At 45.3% G+C, this 23,596-nt stretch overlaps 1 protein-coding gene across 1 annotated transcript in view; it reads left to right on the forward strand.

The window, feature by feature from the left end:
* Positions 1-539: 539 nt before the first annotated feature.
* Positions 540-23,596, forward strand: part of LOC107123641 (nidogen-1-like) — a gene marked incomplete at its 3' end in the record, with an annotated part of 53,595 nt that continues 30,538 nt past the window's right edge. Inside the window, exons 1-4 of the mRNA XM_015426915.1 lie at positions 540-789; positions 16,884-17,183; positions 19,039-19,268; positions 19,863-20,275. Of these exons, the coding sequence (XP_015282401.1) occupies positions 586-789; positions 16,884-17,183; positions 19,039-19,268; positions 19,863-20,275 (1,147 nt within the window). The remainder of the gene's footprint in view (positions 790-16,883; positions 17,184-19,038; positions 19,269-19,862; positions 20,276-23,596) is intronic.

Consider the following 23,596-nt stretch of genomic DNA (forward strand, 5'->3'; position numbering starts at 1 on the left):
GGGATGGACATCTCATTCATGCCTTCCTTGTTGAGTGCCCAGATGCCTTCCTCTGATCCTGGTTGACTGAATTTGATAGATCCTGATGTGACCCAGAATAAAGTTACCTGACATAATATAAGGATTTTTTCCAATATTTTCCTACCTCGTTTCTCAGCATATGTCAGTCTATATACAAGAGTCAAGCAGAGAAAAGGTAGGCTTTTAAACAGAGTGTAAGTGTGGGGTAACTAATTGCAATCTTGGGAAACTGCACTCTTGGGAAAGGGCGGGAAACTTTGGTTGCTGAAGGCTGCCGAGTGCCGATGAGAAGAGCAAAGATGAGTTGGTCTGTTGGGATTTTTGATGAATTTAGGATGCGGGGAGGGAAGAGAGGCAGAAGCCCGTCCTCTAATTGTGATAGGCTGGTTTTGCTTCAAACTTTCTGTTGATTGGCTGGCTCCCCGATCTCCCCCTCCTCTCCTTTCCACCACAGCCCTAGAGGGGTTTAAAACTTCGAGGTGTTGTATTTGCTGGCTCCCTCGCTGCACCGTCCGGGAGCTGCCTAGAAAAGGAAGTTTCTTCAGGGTGCAAGAAGAAGGCGGGATGACCAGCCTGAGGAGCCTGAGGCTATGGGCGCTGCTGGCGCTGGCTTTTCCGGGGGACTGCATACCTCACCGGGGGCTCCTCTTCCCCTTCGGCTTGGAGCGAGGCGACGCTGCACTGGAGTCCGGGGACGACGTGAGCTCCCCGCCTCTGGAGCTGGACACCCCGCTGCGCTTCTACGGAGCCAGTGTGAACTCCCTCTATGTAAGTGCGCTCGCGGCGGTAGAAGGGGCGGCTGGGCGAGCGGCTGGGCTGGGCTGGGCGAGGCCAGGCTGAGAAAAGAAGCTCGGGAGAGACGGGGGTTTTGTGGGGGGGGGGATAGCGAGTGGCCTGGGGCCGTCTCCCGCCGTTCAGGGTTGAAGGCAGAAAAGGGGCGCGACTCGGGGTGGCGACTGTCAGTGCTCTCGAGAATCCGTCTTGCTGCAACGAGCAACGAGAAGGGCGGGCTGTGTGCGGGAGGTTGCTTAATTCCCTTCGAGCGAGGAGCCCCGTCCCCTCATACCAGCTGTGGGGCGGGGGCCGACTGTGGTCCCTCACCGGTGAAGGGAAGGGCCTTCTGCACATGCTCGGCGGCCTCGAAACATGGGACTGGAAATGCGCGCGCTGTCAAGGCTGGAAACGGATTTTGGGGATAAGACCCAGACAAGCCTTTCTACGTCGTTGAAGACAGTTGTGTCTATAGCAGGATGTTCTAAATTAAGCACTACCCCTTACATTGTGTGGAGCTTGGATAGTCTCTCCTTGAACGTTGTGGTAAACCAAGAGTCAGCTCATAAATAGGGGGGCACCTTCTGACACGGGGCACTGAGTAGGGTGTCAAGAAGCCCTGCAAGCAGCGGCGGGTCGGAGGGAGGGGGGGGGGTGTTGGGTGGGAAGGGAGAGACTGCCCAGAACGTTTTGGCAAGTAGAATAGGTTTTTGCGAGTTCCTAAACAAAATAGAAAGCAGATGGGTGTTTGCCTTTCTAGGACTTGCTGTCCCAACTGGAAAAGGCATCGTGACTGGGTAGTTTACTCCATGGCTCTATAAGGCATGCGAGAGGATGTCTGAGTATAAAAGGATGTCTGAATAGAAACGGTCAGATCTTGTGCTGGTCTAAATAAATGGCGCTCCTTTTCTGGCACTAAACGACCCCAGGACTTTATCTGTTTTTCATGTGTGAGTGGATGAACTCTGGATTTGTTTATTTGTTTACTCCAGACCTTACTGTAGGAGTGGTGGGAAACAGGATTTTGAAACATTGCTATTCAACTAATTCTAGGAAATGCACTCTTTTGCAGTAATGGGAGTTTAAAAGCAAAAGATAACTGGATAGTGGTGCTGTATTTCTGTACAATGTTGTCTTGTTAAGCTGGTCAAATGTTGTAAGTCTGTTAAATAGTATTTATTACTGGCACACTACATCAGGTACATTAGAGTTGGGTGTAAAACCATCCTGTACTATACTATGCACAAGACAATATGAATACAATGTTAAGTTATTGTTATTTATATTTACAGTTCAGCAGAGGAATAGACCAAAAGAGTACTGCAGTAGATGGCTAGTCTTAAAAGTACAGCTTATGATATATTATGTGTAGTGGCTAGACTTTCAGGCTAGGTTCTGGGAGACCCAAGTTCAAATCCTCACTCTGCCATGAAAGTTTGCAGGGTGAGCTTGAGCAACTCACTCTCTCTCTCAGCCTGACCTACCTCACAGGGTTGTTGGAAGAATAAAGTGGTGGAGGAAAGAATAATGTGATCCACTTAAGGTTCCCAGTAGGGAGAAAAGCAAGGTATAAATATCTTAATAAATTAATCTCAGCTGTTTTGTTAGCTGACATTTTCTAAATAACCAGAATTATTCTTCTGAAAGAATCCATATAATGTAGAATCCAATGTATAGTCTGTTACTGCTTGGGTCAACTCTGTTGTTATATTATTACATTACATTATTTTGAAAGCTCTAAGTTGGGTCCCGTCAAATTTAATAGCATAGATTTCAAAAATAAAGAACAAAGTTGATAAAAGCAGAGTATAAGGCTCAGTTTAGGCAAGCTTCCCTGTGCGACTTTGCATGTATGAAGTGTTTCATTTAAACTGCTGATTTCTGATATGCAAGCAGCTTGCTTTGCTACATGGTTTAAAGAATACCCCGGGGTGTGTCTGGCAGGGAAGCTTTCTGCCTTGGCATCCCCACATTTAAATCAGGCGTACCGGTAATTGTCAGCTGCAATATTGGACCAAGCTTGTGTCATGAAAACACCAAAATGGGCCAAAGTGGTCTCTAACTAGAACCTCTAAAAACTTGCTTAGTTTAAGTAAAAGTATTTCCCAGATCTACAATTGAAGGGCCTTTTAACCGGAGATGTCAAGGATTGAATCTGAGTGCAAAGCATGTGTTCTGCTGTTTTAATGTTAACCTTCCCTCCCCTCCCCTATCTCTGTACTGTGTCCCACTCCCCAGTATTAATTGTACCCAGCCTTCTCTTATGAATGTGTTAATAATGTCCCTGTATTGTATGGTTTAATCGTTGAGTATTTTCAGTTGTTTAAAAACTTTGGTTTCTTCTTCCAAACCCTAGAACTGTTGAGCCGCTTTGTTTTCCTACTTTCTGATTCCCGTTCTGCCTTTCACAAATTCCATTAGCTAATTGAGGCAGAACTATGTATAAAGTGTGTGAGGCACGTTTTCTTGTATCCCATAAATGTACTTAGTTATCTGTGTAATTCAGAAGGACTGATTCCTATAAATATATCATGGTTATGTCCTGTCAGATTAAATGGAGTTATACCCTAAAAGGAAAGGATGAATTCTGTCTCCAGACAAACTCAAAAGTCTAATTTTTTCCCCTTCTGCTCTTCATATAAATATCTCTCTGTAATAATAAGCAGTCTTACAGAAATGTGGATATCTTTCTTTAGACTGCTATTTAATTACATTTTCATTAAAGGTCATGTTTACACATAGCTTTCCAAAGGATGTACAGATATTTTGACAAACTTTAAATACATTTCTTTACTGGGATTAGTAACCAGTCAGTAGGTCATTCCTACCCATAGAAGTCAGTGGAAAAATTCTCATTATTAATGAATCTGGATAACACCTTAAACTGCTACATTAAAATAACTCTGGTGATTTCCATATGGGTACGGGCTTGTGTGGTTTCCGCACTGCTGCGGCAGTTGCTGATACACTACAACAGCAATGGGGTTTCCACATGGAAGGATGCCCAGCAATTCCCCTGCTTCAGTCCTTTGGCAGCAACCATTCCCTCCTCCCTTAGCCCCCCAGGAATGTTCAGGTTTTTTTTAAAAAATGAACAATTCCCATATTGTTATAGTGTTAGTCTCTGAATTCTCCGCTTTCATTTTTAATACAATAAAGTTTCTAGCCCCTTTTGTTACTGAGAGATACCTTTCCCCTTATTCCTCCACAACAAAAGGGGCTAGAGAGTTACTTTAAAAAATGAAAGCTAGGAATTCAGAGATCTTGATATGCATATGTTATCATATCTCTCCTTATATATAATTGAGTAGTGGGGTGACACTTTCTGAACATTCCACACACCTCTAAATCAGTTAGCTCCATGATGTGTCACTCAGAAGCTGTCCCTATCCACTGGCTGCATTGTCTGAGTCTTGCCCACAGAGGCAGCGCCCACCAAAACTTTCCTCAGAAGATGGTTGCTTCACTCCGGTGAACACAGCTACTGCTTTTGCTTTCCTCACCAGACGATGATTAATTCCCTCAGGGGGCAAAACCTGCCATCTTTAGCCTCCAAGCCACGTTTGCTGAGGCAACAATTCATAGAATGGAAAAAAGCCCCGCCAAGTAAACAGCTGTCAGCATGGTGGAGGCGGGGGGGGGGGACCAGCCCAAGTTATCACAAAAAAACAGTGGATACACACACAAGCAGAGATAGAGGATGGGACCAGACACACAGAAAACAGGAAGCCAAAAACCCGAGGCATGCTGCAAAGCAGAAATACAGACACAGTCACAGACAGATCTATGTAGGCACACACAAACAGGAGGAGTGCAGGAACAACTGGCTGAAGTGGAGAATGTTCAGAAAGTGCCACCCCACTACTTAATTATACATAAGGAGAGATACTGCTAATATGTACTTAACCTGCTTCCAGCCGATGCATTCATTGCACATCAATAAAATTCAAATTCTCACTAATTACTTTGTGCCTATCAATATGAAGAATAAAAAGAAGCCAGTTCTTCAAAACTTCCCTCTTCAGTGCAACATAGCCAGAAGCATTCTTGTATTAGAGACATAATTCACCTGGGGCTAGACGTTGTACATTTGTAGGATGAACTTGCATTTCCTTTGAAAACCCAGGCTCGCCGCTTGGGGGTGCAGTTAGATCTGTAGCAGCTTCTGGATTTATTTATTCATTTTATTTAAAATATTTCTATATCTCCAGGCACAGCTGCGGCCCAAGAAAAGTAATGACATTTTTTAAAAAGACAGAAAATAAGACAATAATATAAAAGCACTAAGCTGGCAGAAATAGTTCTATAGTTCTGTTCTTCACTTACCCTTCTCTGACACTGGTGTTAGTCAATGCCAGGTCTATCAATAATAAGATCAATGTGCTCTGTGATTATTTCACGGAGTTGTGGGTAGACCTGGCCCGTGTGACAGAAACCTGGGTGAGGGATGGTGAAACTGTTGCCTTGAACCAGCTTATCCCACCTGAGTTTTCAGTTTTTCACCAATTTTGGATGTTTGGTGTGTGTGTGGCTTTGCTCATCTGTGAATTTTGTTCCTTCAGGTCACTCCCCGCTCCAACAATCTCCAGCATTGAATGTGTAGGCCTGGCGTGTGATGTCGAGGAGTGTTTGGCTATCTGGCTGGTGCACCAACTGCCTAATGCACCAGCAGATACCCTGTCCAACCTGCTAGATGCTATATCAGGTTGGGCATTGGAATACCCCAGGCTTCTGATCTTGGGTGACTTTAAAGTCCATGCCAATGATGCAGTGTCTTCCCAGGCCAGGGACCTGGGGTTGTCCATGGAGGCACTGGGACTTTCCCAGCTTGTATCGGCTCCCATGAATCAAGTGGGCCACACGCTGGATCTAATTTTTGGGATGGGGATACATGTGGATCAGGTGACTACAGATGTAGTCCCATGGTCTGACCACTTTGCCCTGAAGATCTAGTGGAGCATTCTGCACCTTCCCTGTTTAGGCAGCGAGTGCATTTATGCTTGCCCGTGGAGTCAAATTGACCCCATTCAGCTTCAGGAAGCTCTGCGGGATCCAATGCCCCCTGGCAGTTCATTGGAAGAGCTGATGGAGGACTGGGAACATCGCCTCTCTGAAGCCTTCTACGAGATTGCTCCCTGGCGCCCTCTATACCCTTGTACCAAAGTAGCACCTTGGTATACATTGGAGCTGCGAAGGGTGAAGCAGGAGCTAAGATAGCTAGAGTGGAGGTGGCGGCAAGCTCGTGACAAAGTGTCATGAACATCTTATAGGTTGTTTATGAAAGCCTATGAGATGGCTGTGAAGGCCATGAAGAAGGATTTCTATGTGGCCTTCATTGCATCTGTGAGCTCACACCCGGACCAATTATTTAGAATTATTTGGTCCATTACAACTCTGCCACAGGGCAGACCAAATAGTAGGGAATTGGCCATTGGCTCCGAGGCATGTGCAAGCTGTTTCGCAGATAATATTATGACACTCTGCCAGGACCTCCCGACCACAATTGAGACAGTAAGAGAACTGGAAGCCCCTTGTCTGTCTTCTGGTCCAATATTGGACCACTTAAATTGACTCTTCCAGGAGGAAGTTGACAGGATCCTGGCAGCAGTATGGCTGAGTATTTGCCTCCTTGACCCATACCCTTCCTGGTTGGTGAAAACCTGCAGGGAGAGCATTCAGGTCCCTCTGGAAGAAATTATCAACCTGTCCCTTTCTACTGGGACTTTCCCAGAGGCTTTGAAAAAGGCAGTAGTTCATCCGCTCTTGAAAAAACCATAATTGGACCCTATGGTCCTAACCAACTACCGCCCAGTGTCGACGTTATTGTTCCTGGGTAAGGTGGTTGAGAGAGCGGTGGCTGAACAACTCCAGGCTTTCCTGGATGACGCTTCCATCCTTGATTCCTTCCAGTCTGGCTTCCGCCCTGGTCATGGGATGGAGACAGCCCTGGTCGCCCTTACAGATGACCTCTGTGGACATCTGGATCAAGGCAGATTGGCGCTGCTGTTACTATTAGATCTAATGGCAGCATTCAATGCGGTCGACTATGATCTATTGACCCACCGCCTCACCAACGTAGGAGTTCAGAGGACTGCCTTGAAATGATTTTCCTCCTGGTCGGGGACAGGGAGTGGCACTTAGTGAGAGGGTCTCCCCGAGATACCCACTAGAATGTGGAGTGCTGCAGGGGGCAATCCTCTTGTCAATGTTATTTAACATCTATATGCGCCCTTTCACCCAGTTAGTCCAGAGTTATGGGCTGGGTTGTCAGAGGTCATTTCGGGGGGGATCGCGGGGGATCGCAGTTCCCCCGGGTGAGGTACGGGGGGCAGGGCACACGATGAAGCCCCGCCCCCTGCTTCCGGCTGCCCCGCTTCCGGCCCTCATTCAGCCAGGAGGAGGCAGGAGAAGAGGGAGGGTAAGTTGCTTCCTCCCTGCCTCTCCCCACCCCTGCCTGCCTGGGACCAGGGAGGGCCTTTGCGGGGCTTCCTTGCACTCCCACCGGCCCCCTCATGGGGCTCGGCAGTGGAGTTGCAAGGCCAGCGGCAGCTGCTGGGACCGTTGAGGGTGGAGTGTGTGGCCTTATGATACACTTCCGGTGACGTCAGGGGGTGTGGCCTTATGACACACTTCCGGTGATGTCAGGGGGTGTGGCATATGCTAATGAGTTATGCTAATGAGTTCCCCTAGCTCTTTTTCTACGAAATGACCCCTGTGGGTTGTCATCAGTGTGTTAATGGATGGCTATCCGTCTTCTGTTCCTGTGAACTTGGCTGAGGCTTTGGATGCTGTGGCTGGATGGTTGCGGCAGAGTCGGTTGAAGTTAAACCAATCAAAGACAGAGCTTCTGTACCTGGGTCATGGGGGGTTGGATGTGGGCGCCAGGCTCCCCACACTTGAAGGGGTGCCTTTGGTGCCAGTCCAGACAATGAGGAGTCTGGAGTGACACTGGATGCCTCTCTTTCCATGGAGGCCCAGGTTGCTGCGGTAGCCAGAGCTGCATTTTTCCATCTTAGGCAGATCAGGCTACTGAAGCCCCCCCCCCCCCCCCCCGACCTAGTAACGGTGACCCATGCAATGGTCACTTCCAGACTTGATTACTGCAACTTGCTCTATGCAGGCTTACCCTCGAAGCTGATTCAGAAATTACAACTGGTGCAGAATGCGGCGGCGCGCCTGCTGACGTCAACGCCTATGCAAGCTCATGTTAGGCACGCACTCCACCAACTGCATTGGTTGCCAGTTGAGTACCAGATTTGCTTCAAGGTGCTATTTTTGACCTTTAAAGCCTTATATGGCCTGGGACCAACATATCTAAGGGACTGCCTCTTCCCATATATGCCTCAAAGAGTGTTACGCTCTAAAGATCAACACCTCGTGGTGGTCCCTGGCCTGAAGGATGCTCGTCTTGCCTCAACTAGGGCCAGGGCTTTCTCTGTTCTGGCCCCAGTCTGGTGGAACATACTCCCAATTGAGACTAGGGCCCTGCGGGATCTTCTTCAATTCTGCAGGGCCTACAAGACGGAGCTGTTCCACCAGGGCTTTGGTTGAGGCAATGGGCGCCTATAAATGGCCTCCCTGAGATTGTTGTCACCCATCTATCTACTGACCTCTGACAACTGGCCTTTAACTCACCGCACCATTGGGCCAGAACTTTAAAGCCATCTGACACTGTTTCAAGCTGCACCCATTGTTTCAATTGTTATAATGCTTTATCGTGTTTTAAACTGAAATTGTATGTATTATAATGATGTTACCTGCCCTGAGCCCACTCACGGGATGGGTGGGATATAAAGGCAAATGATAAATTAATAAATGCTGGACAGATTTATTATTCACAATTTTTTTGGAATACTTCCCCCTGATTCTCTTCCCTCCTGTGCATCTCATCTGACTTCACCTGGTCTACTCAGGGCTTTTACTCTTGCTAGAAGGGATGCCCATTCAGTAATGGTTATGAGAGGCTGCTTTTTTCATCTCCCCTACTCCGATATAATTTGCTTTTGCTCCCTTGGTAAAATAGATTCAGTCTTTCATATTTTATTGGAATGCCCTCTATATTCTAATCTAAGATGCCATTTTATTCTACCATGGCTGGTGAATTTCAGTGATTTTAATCCAAGCAGGGTTGTCCCCTTGCTGCTCTCAGATCAAAATCCTAATATAACCTTGGATGTTATCTTTTGGGAAATAAACAGAGATTATAAATGAAATTTTGGATTGTTATACTGCTCAAGGCATTGAGTTATAGAGCTCTTCTTGAACAAAGGAAAGGAATATAAAAGCACGTGGGAAACCAGCAAGGACTTGTGGAGAGCATCTCATTTTCCCCATTCCCACTATTTCCTATTTTTCTTCCCCAGCAGACCCCTTAGCCTCTTCCCACCACCCAACCAATTTTTATCTTCCCCTCCCCCAACTATCCCTCTTTTCCTTCCCCTGGGAAAACTCTGTGCCACCAGGCTTGGCCAGGCCCAGTTGCTTGGCAGGCAACCTGCAAAGACTTGTTGAGAGGGGACTTCACTTTTCCTTCTCCAACTAGTTCCACTTTCCATTCCCTGAAACCGCCTATAACCTCTCCTTTTTCCTGCTTCCCTTTGTGCTTCTCATCCACCAGCCACCCTACCTCTTATCTGTCTTCTCATCTTCAGTTCTCTTTCTTACCTCTCACCTGGCAGCCTCTACCCAGGGAAAAACCTGGCCAAGCTGTGGCGTGTCAGTCACTGGACTAAGCGGCTTACTTTCCCCTATATTCCTTTCACAACACTATTTCCTCTTCCCCTGCTCCTGGAAATCCTCGTATCCTCACCTTTCCCACTTCCTTTTCTCCTTACCACACACAAATTAATCTACATTTATTTGTTTGCCTTTGCACAATGGGGACCCGAAACATCTTACATTATTCTTCTCTCAACCATTTTATCCTCATATGAACCCTGTGAGCAATGTTCCCTCTAAGCTGTGGAGTCCTATGAGCAGAAATTCTACTTTGTGAGCTACTGGCATTAAAGTTGTGTGCAGGTAGTTTGGCTGATGCATAAAATTAGTTTGCTCTGGAGCCATCTTTCATGAGCTAAGACAAAAATGTGTGAGCTGGGGGCTAAAAAACTGGGAGCTAGCTCACACTAACTCAGCTTAGAGGGAACACTGCCTGTGAGGTTCATTAGGCTTATGTGACAGGCCCTAAATCACTTAGTGAGCATCCACAGCAGAGTGGGGATTCTAACCTGGGTCTCCCAGATCTGAATCTGAATCTGAAACTCTAACCACTACGGCATGCTAGCTTTCATGGGGTAACGGTCTTTTAATAATAGCAAGCAGCTGGTACTGGGTAAGTCATGCTAATCTAGAGTTCCCAAGTCCCTACCTTGGCTGGAGCAGGGGAATTCCTTGCCTTGTCAGGAGTCTTCTTGCGTCCGGAAGTGACATCATCGCGTCACGCAAGTTGGGGGCGGGGCAGCTATGATTCAAGAGAAAACCATAGAGTTTTCCCTCAAATCGTAGAGTGTCCCCCATGCAATGTACCTGGTGTACACCACAGCATGTTGCTGTGATGCTGGCATTTTGGGGGTGGGGTTCCCCCCGGTGCCCCGATCCTTGGCCAGCGGGAAACGGGGCGATCGAGCAGGGGTTTCCCCGCCCCCCGGGGAGACCTGGCAACGCTATGCTAATCACATGGTATCAAGTTGCCCACTGGTTACTGGTGGACTTGGCCCCAGTGGGGCCTTCCTTAAAAGCCCTGCCCCTCCCCCTTCCTTTTACTGACAGAAACCAAGGCTTGATGGCTGGCAATACTAGCAAAGGCTACTGAGGGCATTCATTTCTTTAAAGGTGCAGGCACTGCTTCTATTTTGGGGGTTTTTAACACGCACACACACACACACACACGTTTCTTTTCCTTTCTTTTTTAGATTTCAGATTTTTTTGCAAATTTGGCTTGTCTGTTCATGGCTCCAGTCTCTGGATATAAAACGGCCCAGATTTGGCCATGCTGAGAATTAGATCTATTGATTTATAGAATAGCCAAGGTAATGCCATTGTAGGAAAACTCATCTATCCTGTTATCCCAGATTTGCTGCACAACCTGCCTCAAATACCCTCCTAAATAAATGTTCTGCAATTACCCTGGATTGGAAGGCCAGAAAGGTATGAGGCTGTCTTTTTTTTGGGGGGGAGGCTGTCACAATGTGGCAAATGAAGTCCAGTATTGGCAAGTGTAAGGTGATTCACATTGGAACAAAAAATTGCAACTTCAAGTATATGCTAATAGGATGTAGGAAAAAGATCTTGGGTTCCCAGCAGATAGCTCGATGAAAGTGTCATCCCAGTGTGCTGCAGCAAGGAAAAGGCAAACACTATGTTGGGAATTATTAGGGAAGGGATTAAAAATAAAACGGCCAATATTATAATGCCCCTATATAGATCTGTGACGTAGCCTCATTTGGAATACTGTGTGCAATTCTAGTCACCGTATCTCAAATAGAACATCGCAGAGCTGGAAAAGGTACAGAACAGGGCAGTCAAGATGTTTGGGGGTTGGAGCACCTTTCCTCACAGGGAGAATCTGTAGAATCTGGGATTTTCAGTTTTGAAAAGAGATAATAGAGGTTTATACAATTGTGCATGGGGTAGAGAGAGTTGACAAAGAACTTTGTCTCCAAAAATACTAGAATTTGAGGGTATCCAGTGAAGCTGATGGGCAGCTGTTTCACAATGGACAAAGGAAATACTTCTTTACACTGCAAGTGATTAAAGTATGGAATTTGCTGTCAGAGGATGTTAGTGATGGCCACAGGTTTAGGTGGCTTTAGATAGATTCGTGGAGGATTGGTCTAAAGGTTGCTACTAGCCATGGTGACTAAAGAGACCTCCATGTTCAGAAGCAATAAATGCCTGAATCCCAGAGCCAGGAGTCAACATCAGGGGAAGGGCCTCAGCCTCTATGCCCTGTTGTTGGCCCTTCAGAGGAACTGGTTGACCAATGTGTGAGACAGGATGCTGGACTAGACAGAGGACTGGTCTAGACAGAGGACTGAACTAGACAGAGAACTGGTCTGATCCAGCAGGGCTTAACTATTTTCTTATGCTGTTACAAGGAGGCAATCATTTTACAGACCTCAGTTGGTTTGCCACTTGCACCGTTTTCTAGTTAGGCTGAGTATGGCCACGGTTACTTGTGCCTTAGTGGCATTTGGACTAGACTTCTGTAATTTGCTTTATATGGTTCTTTGAAGACTGTTTATAAACAAGTCCACAATGGAAATGCTAGACTGCGGTAAACTGTTGGGAATATACAACTCCTATTTCTTTGTTTCGCCTACTGCACTTATCAGTTAGTTTCCAGAACCAATTTAAAATGCTAGTTGTCACTATCACATTTTATCTAGCCATTTCTCAAAAGAGCTCAGAGTAACATGCATGAGGGGTTGCACAACAGCCTGGGGTGAGAGATAATGACTGGGCCAAAGCTACCCATTGAGCATCATGGCAGAGTAAGGACTTGAGCTTGGATTTCAAGTCAATTACCTTAACTATACCACACTGGTCTTTATAGTCCCAACATTCCATAGGACCACAGTGTCTCACAGGTCTGCGTATATTATTCTGCCCATGTAATCACATAATCTTTAGAGTTCCTGCTCTGTGTGCCGTTAGTGTCTGCAATATAGTGGGTGGCTACGTGATTCAGTGCCTTCTCAGTAGCAGTGCCATGGCTTTAGCCTTCCTTCCTTTGAGAAACCTGCCTGGCCCCACCACTTTTTTGTCTTTTGGTGTATGATTAACATGGCTGTCTTTAAGGGGCCTTCTGTTTGTACGCATTTCTTGTACTATTGGCTTATTGTGTTTTTTTAATGAAATTTGTGTTTATTTGGAATTGCTGGTTTGCTTTTTAGCTAATTGTTGGTTTACATAGTACTACTTTTTTGTATGTTATGCAGCTTCAATAAAATTTATGTTTTTGTTGTAACTTGCCCCTCATTTCTGGACTGCTGTGATTACTTGAAGGAAAGGTACTTTTTACATGCACAAGCACAACATATGCATGTCTCTCTTATCTAATCATTATATTTACTTGTAGTTCTGTACATCTGCTGTTGACATCATATATTATATGTATAGCACAAGAAGGGGGCCTGCAAGGATTTCCACCCCCCCTCTACTCTATCTGGCTTCCTGTTCAGCTTCTCTCCCTCCTCTCACTGGCTCCAACTGGCTTCCCCCTACTCACTTTCGGCACAAGAAGGGGGCCTGCAGGGATTTCCACCCCCTCCCTACTCTATCTGGCTTCCTGTTCATCTCCAGCTTCTCTCCCTCCTCTCACTAGCTCCAACTGGCTTCCCCCTACTCACTTTCCACCTAGAGATGTAAAAGTTCTAGAAATGTTGGTCTTACCTGGCTTTTAGCAGGGGGCTCCCGGTAGTAAAGGAAAGGATTGTTTACTGTGGGAAGGGACAGAGAACTCAGGAACATTGAATGAGGGATGGATGCAGGGCAAGCCGCAGTTTTTTTTACACACTAGGTGAGGCTACCCTGTGGTGCCCCCCCCCAGGTGAGGCTACGTTGTGGCGCCTCCCCCTCCCCGTGTGCAATACTGCAAAAGAAATTGCAGGCTGGGCTGGGCAGTGAGGGCAGCCGCTTTCTGCTGAGATCCGCCCTCTGAGGAAAGAAGCAGGTCTGACAGGGAGCAGGCTCACACTGCTCACCTGCCTCCTCCACTGGCGGGAATGCAGCCTTCACCATGCCCCCCTCCCCTCCATCTCACCCTGCCCCTCGCGCCGGAGAGGCGCGTGAGACGTTGGGAGGTGAGCAACCTCTCCAGGTGATCACGTGTCCTTGTGACAGCTTTCATTTCCACTTTCCCACCCCCTTCGATGGTTAAGAAAGCACGCTCATGGGTTCATTGGGTCGGGAGGGGAGCACGCTGGTGCGAGGGCACACACAGTTGCTGACGTTGGTCTGTGTGTTCTTCCCTTGTGTAAGGTACACTTCAGCGTTCCACAGTGAAGGAGACTCAGGGCATGAGGCGAGGGAAGGGAGGGGAAGGTGAGGTGGCAGGCAGGCCAGAGTGGCACCCTTGTCAAGCCAGCACCCTAGGCAATGGTCTAAAATTTGTCAATGATGGGCTGGCCCTGGATGGATGTACTGTAAAGGTGCACACATGCACACACACATAAAAATACCCCAAAAGGTTAACTTGCTACAGCTACAAGCCCAGATGAGAGAGAGACGGTCCTATATAAGATAAAACAGAAAGGCAAGCAACAGCCAGAGAGGCTCAACATCTAACCGATGAGAGGATGGGGCCAACTGTCAAGTGAACCCAAGTGAGAGAATTCTCTTAACCCATTTCCTCCCAGATCCTCTTACATGCACTTACAATATCCATTTAATGGTCTCATAAAATATATTTTTTTAAAAAAATTCTGATGTTGGTGAACTTAACTGTAGGGCATGGGTCCCCAACCTTTTTGAGTCTTCAAGCAACTTTGAACTTCTGGCACAGGGTTGTGGGCACAGCAAGAAAACGGCTTCCACAAAATGGCTGCTGCTGGAGTCAGCCACAAAGTAGCTGCCCCGGCTTACCTTCAGTCACACAGTGAAGATCCTTGTGCTGTGATGGCAGTTGCTGCTGTCAAAGCAACGTTTAAAAAAATCTGCACAGCCAATCAGAAGCCTTGCAGGGCAAAACCCTACCCACTTTCTAAAAACACTTGGTGGGCTCATGGGCACCACATTGGGGACCCCTGCTGTAGGGTGTTGTATTTAAGGATAAAATATGTCTAGACTTTTGCAATGTTTGCACAATTTACGGAACCTTTATTTAGTGATATGAGTGTTTGCTTACTGGTGTAGAGAGAGGCCAATCTGAGGCTGTGATCACACTGGCGGCTTGGCGCGATCGGATGCCACCTCTGATTGAACCGGGTTAAAGTGTAGTGGGATGCATCAGCCACACAGCACACCCTGCTGTGGGTTATCCATGGAGACATCCCATGGTAAAGCATCCACATTATTGTGGCACCTCAGCCATGGAGGGAACTGCAAAAAAAAATTCAAAAAACCATGTTTGTGCACAGTGCGCATGCATGCACACATAGGCAATGCCTCTGTAGCGACAGAACAGATCTGCAGGTTCACACTGCGAAATCTGTTCTGTGCGCGCTCCCCCATGTTCAGACATCTGGCCATGTGCAATGAATGCGTGGAGAAACAAAAACACCACTTCAGAGGTGGTGGCTTTTTAAGCCAGCTCCAAGTCGTCCTCTGATGGGGTGAGTACACTGGGGGAACGCCTGACAGATGTGGCTGTGTGATGATGCCCGTTTAATCTGTTTGTAAAATGGGCCTATATTGGGCCAAACTGCCAGTCTGAACACAACCTGAAACTGGAAGGATCTGCTGTATGTGTCACTTCAACAGTGGGAGGGTCATAATGACGGATTGCAGGCCCACCTAGATTCTCCACCTAGGATCTACTTACTATTACAGATTTCCATGCCATACCAGATCAGAATGCACAACACCAAATATTCCCTATTGCTTGCCAGAGCTTTCTACTTATTGATATGCCTCAGGTCATTGTTACAGACATCTTTATATCAGAGCTTTGGACCAGCTTTGGGTTTTTAGCATCAGCTTTCACACCAGAAAGTGTATCCTTGATTTGTGTTCATTTGGCATGCTGTATACGGACCCCAAAACAAAACAGCTGTGTCTGAGAGGAGCCTGAATGTTTGGTGAGTTGGCCTGGGAAAGAATGTCTGTGCTGGTGATCTTATCTTGGTGAAGAAACGGCAAGGATGCATTGTAAACAGCAAAGATGGAAGCTGTTGCATTTTTCTCTTGACATTTAGCAGCAGTCTCAGATTACTCAGAACACAGGGCTAGGGGATCAGAATTTTTAACTGCAGTGTTAGAATGCTATTTCTCACCTAGAGCCTGAATGGGCATAGGCAGAGTTTATTTCCTGGCTTTAAACTTGGCTGGGAGGGGGGAGGGATTGCTGGTGGGGAGCATCTGATGTCCAAAGGGCTAACTCCTTCACTCCCTCATGCCGGTGTTCCATGCAAATGTCCACTATCCAAGTTTTTGGCAAAACACAAGGTTAGAAACCTTTGCTTGATAATATGACACTCTGTTCTGCCCTTAGAGCCTAAGTAGACATTATAAGAGTATCTGTTCTTGACTCTGGTTTCAAGTAATGTTTAACATGACACCATCACATTGTATGTTTTCTTCGGTTGCGGTCACACGCGCCAGTTGAAGTGGAGGGGAAGCAAGGCTATTTCATCCAGAGGAATTTGACCTGAGGTTGCGAGATCACACAGCCCTTTGTTGCTGCAGGCTGAGCCCATCACTGTGTGATCCGACGCAACTGCGGGCAAGTTGTCTTTTTTGCCATTTGCCATAGGGCCCCCTATGGGTATGCAATGATGTGCATACTGCGAGGGGGGGATGGCACAGAGCCGGGATGGCCTGACCAGACCATCCCAACGGCTCGGAAGAGTGCTTGCGCGATCAGACTGGGGAAAGTCTGTCCATGATCCATCGCAACCTGTTTACTACTGGATTTTCTCTGGTGTCTTTTTTCTCTGCTTCTGTGGCAGAGCAGCACAGGTTGCTGAAGTATGTATCCAGCCATCTGTGTACCTTGTGGATCGGGACTTTCTTGGTTCTCCCTTGTGCTGCAATCTACTGAAACACACACCCCCATTTTGTTTTGGGAGTCAGTGGACCTTCCAGAACAGCATGGGGGCAGAATAGAGGTTTGCAGTGGAAGGGGGGAATCAGTAGAAATTGCTGTCACCTTTTCCCACAAACAGAATGCCTTTCCTTCTGAGCAGCTCTGTGGTTGGATCCATTCCACTGTGGTAAACATTTTTTGCAGTTGGCTGTGTATTCGCTAATGCTCATGGAACATGTGGAGACATATTTGCTAGGGTAAGGAAATGCTGCCTGTTTTTAATTTCTAACTGGAAACACACTTTACAAAAAAAAAAGTTGTAGAGAATCATTTATAGTTTATACCTAGTAAGTGTGCATCTTGTACACTCTTTAGACATGTGTAATATTTTACTACTTTTTATTAGGTTCTTACTAATGGCATCATTGCAGTGAATGAACCGCCAAGGGAAGAAGATTATCTTGGTCAATTTCCTCTCAGTTTTGGAGGTATTGCTCCCTTTTACGCTGATTTGGATACCACCGGTAGACATGGGAAGGTATATTATAGGGAAGATTCATCTCCTGATGTCCTCCATCTTGCTGCCAAGTATATTAAAAGAGGCTTTCCGGATACTACCTTAGATCTACACAGTGTTGTCATTGTTACTTGGGATTCTGTGGCTCCTTATGCAGGACCTGGAGAAGACACCAGTTTGCAAGTGAAGGTGAGCATGTAACAGTCTAGCAACAGAAAAATTAGAAGGCACAAATGTAGTGATCCATGCTATTTTTGATGTCGAAATTAAGCTAACCAAAGGCTAATATATATATATGACAGTGGGGATCTGTGATAGGCTCTCCCAACATACAATTAAAACAACATACAAAGCTGCGATGGAATGATTGGGACTGGAGCCATCGCACTGAGATGTGGAGATTTTAACACCCTCCCCCAACGCACACATATTTTATCCTCAAGAAATCCGTCCTCTCATCTTATACTCATATTGTGCCTCTCTTTTTCCTAAGCTGGGTTCAACAACTGGTAGGAGATAGAGTTAACACTCCATTTTGTGCATAAATCTTTCCTCATGCCATAAATAACTAATATCTAGGGATGGATATGAACATCATGAATTTTGCCCTGTTCATGGTTTGCTAACTGAAGTTTGTAACAGATCATGAACTTCTACAAACTTTTAAAGCCATTTGTGGCAGTTTGTGGATAGAGCAGAAAGTTCCCTGTGAAAACCACAAAACAACTGAGCAGCGAGGACCAGCCAGCTCTCTGTCACTCAGCTGTTTTGGGCTTTCTTGTGCAGTCTCTTTAAAGTTCAAAGGAACTGCACAAGAAAGCCCTTTAAAGGGACTGTGGTCCATTTTAATGGGGTTTGCAGGGCCATGAACCACAAACCAGTCCAGTTCATGAACAAACCTCTCAGTTCAATTTGGTTTGTGGTTCATTTTGTGGTTCAACCATGAACTGACACGAACTGCAATTTTACAGTTAGTGCCCATTCGTCCTAATATCTGCGTTTATGTAAGTTGCTTTAGAAGAACTGCTAAGTTTTCTTTTAGTGTTGGTGAAACTACAGTGGAAGTAAAGATGCATTTGTTTAAGTGTAGAACTGAGATTTTTTTTTAGATCTCACAAATATTTATTTATTTTTAAACATTTCTATCCCAACTTTCTTCATAAGCAGACTCATGTGGTCAGGGGACATTTTTGACTTTCTGTGTATTAAACAGCAGGATGATGCATAGCAAACTGATTTTATAAGTGCAAAGGCTTTCAGAAGGGATTTATGATACGGCATCTGCTGTCCAAAGGGGGGAAATGTCAAAAATTTCACTGTTTTATTGGGGAAGCCTAAAGCAGTGCTTTAGATTATGACATAGGGCTTCTTCATTTTACAGTAAGGTTCTCTGATATTCAGTGCTCCAAAGAATAACGTGTGTTTTACTCAGGGGTCATTTCGGGGGGAACGCGGGGGAACGGAGTTCCCTCGGGTGAGGTGCGGGAGGCGGGGCACATGACGAAGCCCCGCCCCCTGCTTCCGGTCGGGGTAAAATGGCGATTTGATGCACCCTGTAAGTGCTCAGGGTGGATGGGTGTTCCTTACAGCAGTTTGGACTGTATTTTGGTCCAACGCGGCTTCCCCTAGGCAGGGGGAATGACTGGCAGGCATCAAGACCCAAGAGAGAGTTGAGATTGGTGTGATCAAGTCTCGGAGGAGGCTTGTATTACACTTTGATCCCCTCTCCTGAAGTGGGTGAGCACATTCAGGGGGTGTGGCCTCATGACATACTTCCGGTGATGTCAGTGGGTGTGGCATATGCTAATGAGTTATGCTAATGAGTTCCCCTAGCTCTTTTTCTATGAAACGACCCCTGGTTTTACTTCAGGTCATTGTGTTTCTAAAAAAATGTGTCAGCAACACAGTCTGTAACAACTGTGTAAAACCCTGCCTGTTTGAACTTGTATTTATAATATTTATGAAGAATGATAAAAAGAATAGTTATTATACCTGATCTTCCTTAATTTCCTGTAAATAAATTAAATTTAAATCTTCCCTACAGAGAAACACATTCCAGGCTGTTTTAGCGTCTTCTGATTCGAGTTCCTATGCTGTTTTCCTTTATCCAGAAGATGGTTTGCAGTTCTATAGTACACGTTCTAAAAATGATATGGAAATTAGCCCTGCTATTGTTGGCTTTAGTCAACCCTCTACAAATTATTTCATATGGATAAAACCTGGGTCATACAATATAATTGCAAATGAGGAAGAAGTCATTGGGAATCTGCACAGGTATGGATTTTTTAAAGTCTTTCTATTGTCTTTTATATAAGTAACTGTTTTTGATGAATAATATTGTTAATGATCTAAATCATAAGTTTTGGGATTAATCTGCATAAAGATTTTAAATATTTTTAGACATTTTCTAAAAATATTTTTATAACATAATGTATGAAGCACTTTCTTTTTATTTTGGGAAAAATACTCAGAGTGGCAACATCTGCCTACCTATTTGTTATTGCTTATTATGATACACCATCATGATCACAAGAAGCTAGAAAGGTAGACTATAAATACAATTACAGAACTGAAATAAGATAGAACATTGTTGGGAAAGGGTGGAATGAAAGAGTATGAATGTCTGCTCATTTTAGTATGAACAATTTGTTTATATATAAATCCAGTTAATTGGTGGCAGTGATGCAGATCAGCACAATATGGCTGCCTTTCCACATGGGGAGCTGTTGACATGAACAGATATGCATACTGGTCTGAACAATGGGCCAGCACACCAATTTTGTATCATTAATTATAGATATAAAAATGTTACAATTAATCCCATGATTGTTTAAAATGTATACTTAAAGAGAATTTCTTGTCTTCTAGGAGCAGTAATCTGGGAAACCAAGGAGTCTGGGCATTTGAGATTGGTAGTTCAGATAATATTAAGTCACCCAAAATTATTCAAACTCCTGCTGCTGCAGAGTATAATGACTATGATCAGTCCCAAGAAGTAACTACAGACCCTTCCATATTACACCCGGATTCCATTGAAATACATCAACAAGAAGAATCATCTCTTTCCAGAAGAGGAGATCAGCTGTATGTTAGTTACAGTTTGCCTCAGATAGAAGCAGAAGATGGTTTGCAGACACAATATCAATTTTTAACAGAGCATCCACCAGTTTATCCTCCACTCCCAACAGGGAAAAACCCACCTCTCCAGTTTCCAGGCCAACAATTCCCTCAGCAGCACCCTCAGATTATCGATGTAGAAGAAGTTGATGAAACTGGAATTGGTAAGTATGGTCATTTGTGATTGGTAAGGTCACTTTAGGGACATAGAATAGGTAATAAAATGATCAAGTATTTCAGTTGCTACAAAGAACAAAAAAAAAACAGCTTTCCTAAGTATCTGTACAAATTACTTGTTTATATTCACTTCACAGGGTAGTTAGCATGTTGGAATAGGATCTGGGAGACCCAAGTTCAAATCCCCACCCAGCCCCTTACTTAGTTCACTTACACCCCACCTTTACTTCCAATGGGGACCTAAAACAGCTGACACTGTCCCATTACGCACACTGCTTACTTTTGATTGGCTGAGCTTTTGATCCGCAACTTTCTGAATCAACTTCAGTGATTTGTTCTGCATCTCCACTTGATGGTGGGTGAATGGGCGGAAGGACTTTGATGTGGGCAGGGGAGTAGGCGTCAAGGTGCGGTGAATGGCTGGGGGAGAAATCCAATGATATCATTATGCTTTTGGATTAATTTTGACTTTGAAGTGAATTAAAAAAAAATTGCCACAAAAGTGCTCTTAGGAAATGGGGAAGGGGAGTGAACAGAAAGTGAAATGAGTGCAAAAGGAAGGAAAACATATAGAAAGGAAAAAACCCGGACGAACGTGTACACTGAAAGCAAATGAAAACACCCATGTGTAATAGCCCATTGTTCTCACCCCTCTTCTGTTTTATCCTCACAACAACTCTGTGAGGTAGGTTAGGCAGAGTGTGACAGTCTCAAGGCCACCCTGTAACTTTCCATGACAGAGTGAGGGTTTGAACCTGGGCCTCCCTGGGTAATGAAGCTCACTGAGTGATTTTAGGAGCAGTAACGTTTCCTCTCAGTCTAACCTACTTCACAGGTTTGTTGTGAGGCTATAATGGAGGAGGGGATAACAATGTTATAAGCTGTTTAGGGTCCCCATAGGGGGGAGAGCAAGGTTTAAATAAATAAATACAATATTTTTGCATGTGAAATTACTGCTTCCACAAAATTCATACATGTTTTGTAGGCTTTGTAATTCTGCATGTACTTTTTAATAAAAGCAGTTCAGCTTTTAAAATGTAATAAAAATGCCTTTAGCTGTGTATGCAGAGAATATTGTGGTAGAGAGAAAGCAAAAATTAGGGTTGCCAAAATACAGGTGGCATCGAGAGATCTCCTGCTATTACATTGATCTCCAGATGACCAAAATACATTCCCCTGAATAAAATGGTTGCTGTGGAGGGTGGACTCTATGGCCTTATATCCTGCTGAGGTTCTTCCCCTTCCCAAACTCCACCCATCCCAGGCTCAACCCACCAAATTTCCAGGTGTTCTCCCCCAATCTCCTAATTTGCACATAGGGGCTTTGGTGGGTTTCCCAGGATTCTGGAAGTGCTGTTCCAGCCACTCCCACGTTCTGTCTGGCAAGCACCATCTTAAGGAAGAATCTCCTGTGGCTGCAACTGTCCCTCTGTTTCTGGCTTTAGCAAGGGGGTGGCGGCAGCAGTGGTTGACTAGTCCCCATTATGGCTTTGAGAACCAAATGTTATGTGACCTCCTTAGGGTTGCCAAGTGGAAAAATTGCCGCGGCGGGGGACTCCCGGCTGGCGACTGGTGCGCGCGTATCACCCGGAAATGACGTGAGGATGCCGGGCATGCTGGGGGCGGGGGCACAACATCAGAGGGAAAACCATAGAGTTTTCCCTCGGATGACCGTGGCCCTGCCCCCAGCGTGCCCGGCGTCCTCACGTCACTTCCGGGTGACGCGCACATCGGGGTGTGGTTCCCCCCAGGGCCCTATCCCACGGTGGCGGGGAACGGACCTCTGGGGCGGGGGTTTCCCCGCCCCCCAGGGGGACTTGGGAAGCCTAGACCTCCTTTCCCCCAAACCATTGTACAGCAATGTGTTAGGCTGAAAGGGGAGGACCTAAATGGGTAGAATTGGGTTGAAATTGAGCTTCTGGAGCCAGTTTCCTGCCCCCTTCACTGATTTAGCTAGTGAGGCCTGAACAAAGTTTCCTTCCCTCTCAAAATATCCTCCCTAATGCTGGAAACTTGTTCGTTCCCAGATTCATCCTCCTATATTACCTAATGTGGCTTGTATGCTTCCTGTCCATGCATAGTTTACTCAGTCTATGTCAAGGTTCATCATATATGTGGAAATGCTTGTAGTTACTAAAGTAATCTAGTAGACTCAGCCAACATACACAAAAAGGTCAGAATTGTTGATTGTTATTTAAAGGCAACAAAGCAAAATTCCCTCCACTGAGTTCCTGTGTCCCACTAAGAAAACATCTTGCATTTTTAGTGTTCTATTAACCTTGAAAATCTTGTTCAGTTTGCTTGGACATATTTTTCTTAGCCCAGATCAGTCTTCTGATATTTCAAGTCATTTTTGGCTTTTCCAAGTTTTCTTGGCAATGACAACAAAAAAACCCACTAGAGTCCTAGAATGGCATTGTCATAGGTTCCTTGCAGCACATTTTTCAGTATAGTTAGAAGCATTTTATCTCAGGAGATGAAGTATTGAAGTTGGTTAATTATTAATGGAGGCATATGTAACCGGGTAAGTTGGTGGAAACTGTTATTAAGGAAAGAGTTAGTAGGCACATTGATGAACAAAAACTATGGAGGCAGACTCAGCATGGGTTCTGTAAGGGAAGTTCTTGTCTCACTAACCTGTTAGTGTTTTTTGAGGGAGTGAACAAACCTGTAGACAAGGGGGACCCAATAGATGTTGTTTACCTTGACTTCCAGAAAGCTTTTGATAAAGCTCCTCATCAAAGGCTCCTAAGTAAGCTCAATAGTCATGGGATAAAAGGACAAGTCCTCTTGTGGACCAAAAACTGGCTAATTAATAGGAAACAGAGTGAGTATAAATGGGAAATTTTCTCAGTGGAGGGTGGTAAGCAGTGGGGTACCACAGGGATCAGTACTTGGTCCGATGCTTTTAACTTGTTTATTAATGATTTGGAATTGGGAGTAAGCAGTGAAGTGGCTGAATTTGCAGGTGACACAAAGTTATTCAGGGTGGTGAGAACCAGGGAGGAGGCTGGCAACCCTAACTCTGCATCTATTTAAAAATAGTTGGTACAATATGTATTCAGTGCAATAGGAGCAGTATTCTTCAGTACTTCTCTAGTAAACATTTCCTTAATCACTGTCTAGTCTATCCACAGAAACATTCATCCCTTAACCAGTGGTTAATTATGTTGTTTGTGAGTAACTAGGAATATGTGGGCCTTACCACTATTCTTCCCCACTGACTGTAGCAAGCAGGATACCAATATGCCTTCATAGTTTTCCAGCCCCCGTGCACCCTCCAAAACTATCACTCCAGCAGCAGCACT

This window comes from Gekko japonicus, unplaced genomic scaffold, assembly GCF_001447785.1.
Source record: "Gekko japonicus isolate JY-2015 unplaced genomic scaffold, Gekko_japonicus_V1.1 scaffold141, whole genome shotgun sequence".
NCBI classification, from domain to species: domain Eukaryota; kingdom Metazoa; phylum Chordata; class Lepidosauria; order Squamata; family Gekkonidae; genus Gekko; species Gekko japonicus.